Source organism: Syngnathus acus, chromosome 4 (assembly GCF_901709675.1).
Source record: "Syngnathus acus chromosome 4, fSynAcu1.2, whole genome shotgun sequence".
NCBI lineage: Eukaryota > Metazoa > Chordata > Actinopteri > Syngnathiformes > Syngnathidae > Syngnathus > Syngnathus acus.
In genome coordinates, this window is record NC_051090.1 from 1,497,285 (window position 1) to 1,507,310 (window position 10,026).

A 10,026-nucleotide genomic window follows, 5' to 3' on the forward strand; every position below is an offset into this window, starting at 1 on the left:
CAAACAACTTTGCACGAAAATCACCGACAAATCTGTTGTCCATCTAGTACAAGTACAGTATTCTAGCAACAGTTAGGCTCAAATGTCTTACTAATGAATGTGTTGGGTAAAAGGAATATTTGATTTTGCAGAAACTTCTGGTGACATATTTGAATTCCTCCAAACAAATACATCCAGACAGAGAACAATAGGGATACATTCCTGTTCTGCGTGACTATCCCAAATATCCACTGGATGGAATTCCAAGACCTAACATGTTTGCATGCAGACTACATGGAGTGTATTCATGTTGGTGTACATTATAAGAGTGTGAAAATGAAATATCAAGTGCAATTTTTCTGCTGCAATAATCATACTGTAATAGCATAACATGAAGATAGGATTTATTAGGTTTATTGCGACAGTCTTTCATACTTTCTTCTACAGTGAATGATGTTTTCTCAGTGTATGAACAGTATTACAACGTTAGCTGCTAAAACACATTACGTCATTTAACAACATAACACCACGTCACATTTTAAAAACTAATACTGAACCTACCTCCATACTTGACAGTTGGGGCAAAAATGAAATCTCAGCGATAGATGTCCTCTTCCCACCGCAGAACTCACCAAATATGATTTTATGCAGTTAAATGTTCTTTAGAACGTCAGCTACACTCTGCATATCTGCCAGCCAGTATTTAGTATGATGAATGAAGTAAGTGGAAAGTCATCCCCACCCATTCCTCGTCACTTTGTGGCCCTTCCTGTTTTGTCCAGTCTTACATTTCATGCTTTTAAAATAGCAGGCTATGAAAATTGGTGTGAACGCAGGATGTGTGCATATTAAGTCAGGCTTTATTATAGTTCTGAATTATGTTGTTCATATTTTAGGAAGCGTGTGGGCGTGCGCGTGCATGCGCGTGCAAGCGAGCGTTTTTGCGGGCGTGCACGCGTCAGATAAGTAAGAAATTCATTTGTCAATAGACCATTAGACATTCATGTGGTAATGCATATACGTATACATTTACTTTGGGTTGTTTTGTTTTGTTTTGTAGAGGAGGCGGCGCGTGTCTTATTTGTACTAAACTACATTACCCACAATGCCCAGCAGTCGCCTTTGTTGTCATTTCCTGTACGTAAGTTCAAAACAAACGCTAGCCGCTTGGCTATACATTCGTCTACTTTCAATGAGTTTTAAGGTGTTTGGGTCTGAGAACTAACAAAGCCATTCATTTGGTAGGTCTACTCCTTACTTGAATCCTACGTCTTTTCGCACGGAGTAGGTTGCTCTTTAAAATTCCCATTGAGCCTAGCTAATGCTAACTGCTCATTTTTGCTAATGCGCTGTCATCCAAAAAATATCATGAAATGAATTTGATGTGTATTTTTTTTTTTGCTACCACGTATTTCACACTACAGCAGTCCACGAAATAGCAACAGTGATATGATTCAACGACATGCTGATTATTGATGAGGACAAGCACTGTAGCAAATAGCCAGATGGTTCAACTATCATCTGCCATCCCACTAAAGTCTTGTACTGAACTCAGCAGCCGGTGTATCCATGGAGACGCCCGAGCCTGGCCCTGCGGATGGTGAGCAGCGTCTGGTGGAGCTGAGACCACGAACCCGCTCCAACCCCGAAGGTGCGGAAGACCGTCGGAGCAGCACAGGTAGCCTCGGAGGCGGAGGGAATCCCACTTTATCGCAACCTGCCGTGGGGAGTCGTGTCGAAGGGGAGGGCGAGGCCTCGACCAGCGACAGTCCTCCGACTTCCACCACTACGATCATCTCCACGGCTGTGGCTCAGACCGTCACCCCTGTTGCCGCCGCGACGACCGCCGTCCAACATGCTTTGGGAGCTGCATGCAAGGATCGGCCCAAGGCCACGCCACAACAGCCCACAATGACAACCGCTGTCCTCCCACCAGCAGAATACCAAATCCGAGTTCCTCGTGTCAACTGTCCAGAGAAAGTGGTAGGTTCACATTAAGGGTTGACAAATTCTGGGAAATTTTAAATTGGTTGAGGATGAGTAATATTGATATAGATTTTCTTGTTGGAAAGATTGTTCAATATTTCAAATAATTATGTGTTGTTGTTGTTGTCCTCCCTACAGATCATCTGCCTGGACCTCTCTGAAGAGATGTGTTTACCCAAGCTGGAGTCTTTTAATGGGTATGCTCCTGTTGTTCTAATCTAAATGTTCCTCACCTCAATGAATGTTAGTGTTGTTGTTGTTGTTTTTTCTCCATCTTTCCCTCCAGCTCTAAAACAAACGCCCTGAACATCTCCCAGAAGATGATCGAGATGTTTGTCAGAACGAAGCACAAGATTGACAAGCGGCACGAGTTTGCTCTGGTGGTGGTTAATGATGATGCTCTCTGGGTGAGTCAGGGACACTTACGCGATTCATGTAACCCCCAATGTGTTTTTTTTTTGTCTGGGTGAGGTTTAGATGGTAGATTTTTTGTTTTTTTAATTCAGCAAGCAATTAGACCAAAAAAGAATACTCAAGCTCCATATAAAGTGACTGTAAAAAGTCTACACACCCCTGTACAAATAGCTGCTTTCTGTGATACAAAAAAAAAAAAAATCCCTATAATTGGGGATGTCTGTTTTACAAAATGTTCCACTTCATCTCAGCTCTCAGGCTTCACTTCAGACCCTCGAGAACTATGCAGCTGTCTGTATGACCTGGACACCAACGTGTGCGAGCCTTTCAGTATCCTTCCATTCACTGTCCTTTCAGGTACTATTCAAATAAGTCATTTTTTTAGTTGTAGCCTTAACGCCTCCTCCTCAGACCTGGAAGATCTTCTCAGTGTCATGTAAGCACTATCATAGCACTTCAAATAAATCTGCATGATGATGATTTCACTAAATAGGCTTGTGGCTTGAACAGTCGTCAGAAGATCGAGCTGCCGTCAATGGAGAATGTTCAGACCGTGCCGCCTCCGTACGTGGTGCGGACCGTACTTATTTACAGCCGCCATGCCGGACAGCTTCAGCTCAACCCCTCCGAGGCGGTCAGTGTAAGTAACACCGAGATGCTTTCCATTTGCATTTACGTTGAGCATCCACAGGGGGGCAGTATCTCATTTGTAATGACTGCAACCATTTGACTTTTAAGAGCTGGCTGTCTGAGTGAGGCCACAACACGTTTATTTCTTGTTGTGACCTTTAGAAAATGCTACAATCTCCCTATTTTTTCTTTGACGTGGTCTACCTCCACAATGGTGCCGAAGAGCACGGCGAGGATACAAGCTGGCGGGTGAGTGGAGAGACTTTCTCCAATTTGACACTTTATATCACCCAAGCAACAAGTGTTGTGTTTTCTATCTCCAGGACAACTATGCATCTTTCTGCAACCTGGACTCAAAGGACATGTGCTATCGCTTCGAGGTTCCCTTGAGCGGCCCTGCCATCGAGCTGCACAATTGCATGGCCAAACTTCTCGCTCACCCTTTGCAGAGGCCTTTCCAGAGCCACGCGTCCTACAGCCTCCTGGAGGGAGATGAAGCGCAGGATATTGAGGCCACCGTCTAGAAGAAATCAAATACAGTATACTCTGCTCTGCTCTTGAATTAAATTCTTGCCCTGTATCTAGTTGTCAAGTCGTCAGAAGGTGGCAGCGTTTCTCCTGGAAAGTCGAGTAGAAACGCCCGACTCCAGTCCGGAGGGCCGCAATATCCACATTTGTCTTGCTTTTCTGCCTCATGCTGGCTGGTAGAACAATGGACTGAATAATTATCTTCATGAATGATATCGCTTATCCACTTCTGGCGTGAATATGACTTAGGTTCTAAAGACGTCTCCTGTTACTTATCTAAAGCAGTTGTTTCTTTCTTATCCCTCCAGCACAAAGTTTCCTGTTTTTAATCCGGCATCAGTCTCCACTTGTGATAGTTCTTCACTTTCTGTCACTCAAGCCTTCATAATTGAGGTTTTCCCCGTTGACGGCATGTTGTTAGCGAGACAATGGGGAGCAGGAAAGCTCGGGGCCCAGAAAGACCTTTCCCCTTTTTCCAGTGTCGGCGGGTCCTCACGTCACGGCTGCAGATAAGAGCGTGTGTGTGGTGCGGGAGGGCCCAGCGACTACTGCTGGGAGAATTGGTTATCCGCTCATCCCTGAAGAATGACAGCTCCCCATTGTTTTCATTCCTTTACTCCTCCGCTGCCACGACTCCTTTCCGTACTTGCTTAGGACAGGATATGCTGTTTTCTTATTTTGTTTGTCTGGGGAATTTGGGGAGGAGCAAAGCAATGCAACATCATTAACAGAAATTCAATTACATCACAGAGTCTTCAATGATTTTTGATGTTTGTGAGGGAGGGGGTCAAAAGACTAACTGGGTTCTTCTAATGCCTTTTCGACTGTCCGTCCTTGAAACTCAGTGCTATTACAACTGCAAAAAAAAATCATAAATGCAGATTTTTAAAAGATGCTCAGTGACTGGATTCTGACAGAGGCATCCCAAGTATAAATATAGAACATGTGGTTTAGTGCTAAAACCATTGTGAAGATTATTTGCCTCAATTTTACCTTAGCACTTTATTTATTTATTCATTCATTTATTTATTATGGAATTTACGGTATTATAATTTGCAAGAGCTTGCTAATGATACAAATCTTTAATATTATTTGACATGACAAACTGTAGAATGTCAATCTATTTTTGTAATAATGACTAAGTGTGAGTTGGTGAGGCAGCCAGAGGCTGGAATAGTGGCAGAGGTCAATGGGAGGAGAGGGGAGGGTTGGTTGGTTAGGGGATGAGGAGGGGGAGGTATGTGAGGTGAGGGCAGGGCCAGGATGGACTGGAAATGTGGCCCCAGCAGCATTTATAAACATGGGCCCACTACTCTGGTCGGGATCTTTGTTTACATACGTCCATACGTGCGTGTTGCGCTGCGTCGCAAGCTCACAAGACAGACAACTTTGCCACTTCTGCATTTCAAGGGGGAGAACTTTTTGGACCTCCAAGCAATTCCTGTTTTGATCTTCCAAAGCAGTCGGCACCATTTCACCTCCAAACATGTACAGCAGCAGCTATTCCCGGGCCAAATTTGGCCTGGAGGCCAAGGAGCCGTTGCACAAACCCAAAAGCAAGAGCTGTGGCTACTACTTGAGGATTGTGTTCTTCTTCTCCTCACTCATCCAGTCCCTCATCATCATCAGCCTAGTGCTGTTCCTCATCTACGGGCAGCCGGAGAAGTCAGCCGAGGAGATGAGAGTCAAGGTGAGGGATTTGATTACTCTTTCACATTTGAAACATGAACGTATGATCATTTTGAGTAGGACAATGCTTCCACTAAGAAGGATGCAGGTTCATCTTTGTCATCAATACTTTCTGAGATCCTGTGCTTGTGTGCAGGAGCTGGAGCAGGGCTTCAACAGGCTGAGTGAGAACAACGTACAGCTGAGGAAGGAGAAAGGCGAGCTGGGAGCTCAACTCGGGGCACGTACAGCTGAGAAAGATGCACTTGCCAAACAGCTGGAGCAGCTTATGACCGATGCTAACGCCACAAAGTTTTACCTAATGAATAAATTAGTAAGTGGATATGTTTGGGCAGTGATACTGTTGTTGTTTTTTTAATTAAAACAAAATCTTTATGCAGGCCTACTGTGAGAGGCAGGTGACAACGCGAAACATGATGATGCGCTGCCCGACTCCCCCAATACAACCACCGGTTGCCGTTACTACTAGCAGTATGTATTCCTATCCATCCTTACTTGTAAGGTTTTTAGAAATTAACCTTGGTGGACTTTTTTTTTTTTTTTTACAAAAAATTACAGCATAATTATACTTGTATGATTGAACGATTTTCCAAGACTAAATTCGTTTCTGACCCATTTTCATATTTTTACTCCAGTAATCAAATACATCAAACATTTTATTGTAAAACTAAAAGGTAAGCATGTCATGTTTGTATTGAAAAAGCAATATAAATAATAAATATAATCTGAAACTTGGACAAACTTTCGCAACCAGTTCGTCATGAGCCAATATTCTAAAACAGCCGTGCCATCTCTCCAGATGAGCTGAGAACTTTACAGAGCCTCAGCGCGCAGCAGAAAGCAATGATTGAACTCATCAAAACCAACTTCACTCACACGGTCCACTACCTGAGTCAGGAACGGGACAACGCCCTTGAGGACAGAGACGTCCACCACCAGGACGTCATCTCTCTTCGCAAAGAAAACACCATGTTCAAGGAGCAGCTCACCATCTACACCGGGTACACCCGTGTGCCTGTTTGTTGAAAACTGAACCAATCATCAATTCAATTCCAAACATTGTCTTTCACCAGGAAATGTAAAGAGGACTTCGCTCATTCCCTGGATGGGATCCAATTGGTGACCAGGGATTTTCTGAACAAAATCAACAACCTGTTCCCCCACCAGCTGACCTTTCACCTCACCTGTGAAAGCCAGCAGGAGCAAGTGGAGAAGATAAGAAACAGCTGCACCAACCTGTCCAGAGATGTGGAGAACAAGTTTCAGCGGTATTTGGACAATGTGGGCAACAAGGTACGTGCACAGGATTTTTTTTATTTTATTTTTTTAAAAGTTGATTCAGACATACCACAGAGAAAAATGTGCAACCTCCAGAGAGGATGCATTTCCTCTGGAAAAATACAAATTCACAGAGTTAAGGACACAGCTGCCCACTGAGGTGAACTGAAGGTCAATGGAGGTGATTTCCAGCGCTACTCATACAATGGCAAGTTATGGAGAACAAAAGATACATATCCTCTCCAAATAACGCAATAAATCTAAATGGCCTGAAAATGTTGTGTCATTGTTTTGGGGTTTTCTGAAAGTATTCCACTTGTAGCCCATAGCTAATTTCTTTTGATCTCATTGAGTTTTTTTTTTTTTCTTTTCTTATTGAGATAAGGATTTTCCAATGATTCCCAACCACTGAGTCCATGCAATGTAATTTTTTCTGTCTTCCTTTTGAAGGTGGCTGAGATTCAAGCCACGTCAAGCCGACTGGAGGTGCAAAACTCCCACTTGCGCGCTGACCTGACGAGTTGTGAAGGTAACCGCAACGAGACAATCATTGAGACCAGCAGGCAGCTGCAACTCAAGCAGACCACTCATGACGACAAGGTTCTTTTAAGCACGCCGCCATCCAACACTTTGTTCGTATTCTCCCTCTTAAACAAACGTGTGCTATTCAGATGGCCAAACTGCTGATTGAGCAGAACCGGCTAAGAGAGCAGAAACAATTGCTAGCGGACACTTTGGCCCTGAAAGAAAATGAGCTTCAAACCCTCAGGGCATTGCCCAATTGCAAGGTACAATACTCTCAACTGGCACACACACATAAGGGGATGTCAGTGTCCTCTGAATAAATGGAGCATGGTGCAGAGGTGAGGTGGACGTGTGTGGACTCAGCATTTGAGAGGAATCAGAAGCAGCAGCAGGAAGGAAGGATGGATGGATGGATGGGCGGGCGGCCGAGATAACAACTCTTGAATGCGCTCGAGTTGAACTTGGCAACTCGTGTGTGTGTGTGTCTGTGTGCAATCACAGTAAACTGCACTGGTGTTCTGCAGGTGGGTCTTCCTAAACCTGCAGGCGGGCCGCCGTTCCACCAGCAGAACAGACAAACGTCAGCCAACCTGCCTGCTTTTGCAGCACCAAGCCTCAGCAAAACTCCAACGGTAATTTTTATGTTTCCAGATTGCAAGACTTTCAATGTGATGATGTCAATTTTGACCACATCAAATCTTCTGTCTTTGCAGTCTAATTGTTATTTAGTCACATTTTCTCTCTTCTCCTTCAGGCGAGATGAACTGACGCATGAACAATGTATGGACGACGGTGTATGCAAATGATATCAAGACATGACGAACGAGACTAAGAACATTCTGTAAATATACTGATGTCACATACACTCATGATTTGTTGTAATAAATGTGTGTATCTCTTCAGGCTTCAGTCAGGGTCATGTAAAAAAAAAAAAAAAAAGACACTGGTGTAAATATTACTTGTGTGTGGTACTCACTTTGTTTCTTTACCTTGCTTTCTGTTCTGCCCTCAGAATTGTTTTCTTGATGTTACAATTGTTTGTGTGCTTAAAACTGATTTATTGAATGTATACTTTATGCTAAGAAATGTTTTCTATGCACGGAAGCAAACCGGAAATGTATTTTGAAATGCACCGGAAGCTGCGCATATTTCTGTTGAAGCGACTTGACAACGAATGCGTTTCTGAGACGTTAGCGTTACTCGCGAATTTTTCTCTTCTCCTTATGCTCACGCAATCAACGGCTGTAAGTTATCGTTGTTTTCTTGGAACACTTTATTATTGTTTATAAGAAGAATACTCGTGGAGAAAACCAAGTGTTTTTGTTGTTTCACTTGCAGTTTCACTCTGTGTTTAACACTGAATGGAAATAAAGGGAGCACGACGCTCTGAATCCTGGCTCAAGTGTTCTCTACATGACTTTGGCTGGCTGATACATACATAACGTACACTTTCAGTTTAATAAATTAAATGAACCATTAAAATGATTGATGAATTCATTTTGTGTTTCTGCAAATGTGTTAACAATACATTCAATGTGACACGAGAACTCCTTTGTTTAGCACTTTTCAGTGCCCCCACATACACACACACGCATCACCACTGGATGATCAAAAATATTACAATCATTGGATATTGTCATACAACGTGCATTTAAAAGGTCGTTTCGTGTCTTGAATTGAAAATGAAATGAGTTGGGCAACTAAAATGAAGTTCGTAAAAAAAGTTTGTCATCTTCTATCCATTCTATATTCAGGTTGTGCTGCCATAAAACTAAAAGCACAAATGCCTTTGATGTGTTGGACAGCAAGTGCCACATTTAGAATGTCCCCTCCTTTCTTGGGTCGTAATTTATCAAGAAGAACAAGGAAAGGCTGACAAGAGTCGAGCGGGAAGAGGAAAAGTCCGAGCACAGAGACGCGCAGAGACAGGCGCTTCTGACGCCGTGAATGGCGAGCAAATGTCGTCAGCGAGCAGCGAATGGGGAAGAAGGGTGACGGGTTCAAGAAAGAAATGTAAATATTTGATCAAGGCTCGATTGACAGGGGAACAAAAGCCACTGCGTTCAGCGCCTCAACTTGTTCCTGTCTCACAGCCTGGAGGAGACCTGGCTCACTCCATGGCTGCATAGTTTTGGGTGCTTGGGCTTTTTTTTTTTTTGGCTCACGTCAAGCAACATTTGATTGGGAAATGCAGAGCCAAGCTGATCCCACAAATATTTAATGATGACATTTCATCCTCTCCACTCCCAAATTCTGGAGGTAGCGTCTGATAAACTTGCCCTGTGAGGGAGAGCAATGTCATCTTGGAAGTATTTGTATCTTGAAAGTAAATGGTCTAAATCGAAGTCTAGTGGTGGACAATTATATTATATTAATTATATTATATTATATTATATTATATTATTATATTATAGTGAAAAGTGCCCCACCCGCCCTCACCCCCACCTCCTGATTGGCTGTTTGAACTGTGACGTCACTCGGACACTCCATTAGGTACATCGCCATTTTTAGGTGTACCTAATAACAGGCCACTTCATTAGGGAAAAATCATGGTCAAAGCTTAATAGAAAGTGAAAAGTGCCACACCCGCCCTCACCCCCACCTCCTGATTGGCTGGTTGCTCTGTGACGTCATTTGGACACTCCATTAGGAACACCGCATAAAGTGGCCTATTAGGTACACTTGAAAATGGCGGTGTACCTAATGGAGTGTCCGTGTGATTCCCTCGTTAAGCGCACCTGCGTGAAAAGTTTTAGCTCCTGCAGAACGTGAAAGGAGCTAAAACTTTTCACGCAGGTGCGCTTAACGAGGGTCACTTGGAAAACATATTGGAACGCGGCCCCGAGGACTAGCGCTTGCCACCTGTGACCTTTGACCATGATATTTCCCTAATAGAGTGGCCTGTTATTAGGTACACTTGAAAATGGCGGTGTACCTAATGGAGTGTCCGTGTGATTGCCTCGTTAAGCGCACCTGCGTGAAAAGTTTTAGCTCCTG

General features: G+C 43.5%; 3 protein-coding genes across 6 annotated transcripts in view; 2 read left to right on the top strand and 1 right to left on the bottom strand.

The window, feature by feature from the left end:
- ushbp1 (Usher syndrome 1C binding protein 1) overlaps window positions 1–800 on the bottom strand; it is a 4,437-nt gene extending 3,637 nt beyond the window's left edge. Inside the window, exon 1 of the mRNA XM_037248644.1 lies at window positions 541–800. Within this exon, the coding sequence (XP_037104539.1) occupies window positions 541–546 (6 nt within the window). The 5' untranslated portion in view covers window positions 547–800. The remainder of the gene's footprint in view (window positions 1–540) is intronic.
- babam1 (BRISC and BRCA1 A complex member 1) overlaps window positions 1–4,284 on the top strand; it is a 26,720-nt gene extending 22,436 nt beyond the window's left edge. Inside the window, exons 1-9 of one of the 3 annotated variants that reach the window (XM_037248653.1) lie at window positions 1,073–1,220; window positions 1,535–1,962; window positions 2,104–2,162; window positions 2,252–2,372; window positions 2,631–2,709; window positions 2,791–2,815; window positions 2,890–3,019; window positions 3,172–3,258; window positions 3,333–4,284. In XM_037248653.1, coding sequence (XP_037104548.1) covers window positions 1,549–1,962; window positions 2,104–2,162; window positions 2,252–2,372; window positions 2,631–2,709; window positions 2,791–2,815; window positions 2,890–3,019; window positions 3,172–3,258; window positions 3,333–3,533 — 1,116 coding nt within the window. In that variant the 5' untranslated portion in view covers window positions 1,073–1,220; window positions 1,535–1,548 and the 3' untranslated portion in view covers window positions 3,534–4,284. Of the gene's footprint in view, window positions 1–1,072; window positions 1,221–1,534; window positions 1,963–2,103; window positions 2,163–2,251; window positions 2,373–2,630; window positions 2,710–2,790; window positions 2,816–2,889; window positions 3,020–3,171; window positions 3,259–3,332 lie in introns of those variants that run through there. The other 2 variants (XM_037248652.1, XM_037248654.1) reach the window with 2 other exon arrangements.
- A 507-nt stretch (window positions 4,285–4,791) lies between these two features.
- On the top strand, window positions 4,792–8,201 carry plvapb (plasmalemma vesicle associated protein b). Of its 2 annotated transcripts, XM_037248648.1 has the most exons (9): window positions 4,792–5,227; window positions 5,363–5,539; window positions 5,607–5,697; window positions 6,026–6,227; window positions 6,300–6,519; window positions 6,955–7,104; window positions 7,176–7,292; window positions 7,554–7,661; window positions 7,784–8,201. In XM_037248648.1, exons 1-9 carry the CDS (start codon window positions 5,024–5,026, stop codon window positions 7,790–7,792), a joined length of 1,278 nt encoding a protein of 425 aa, XP_037104543.1. In that variant the 5' UTR covers window positions 4,792–5,023; the 3' UTR covers window positions 7,793–8,201. The 2 variants fall into 2 exon arrangements, with proteins under 2 accessions (XP_037104543.1, XP_037104544.1); XM_037248649.1 differs by lacking the exon at window positions 7,554–7,661.
- The last annotated feature ends 1,825 nt before the right edge of the window (window positions 8,202–10,026 follow it).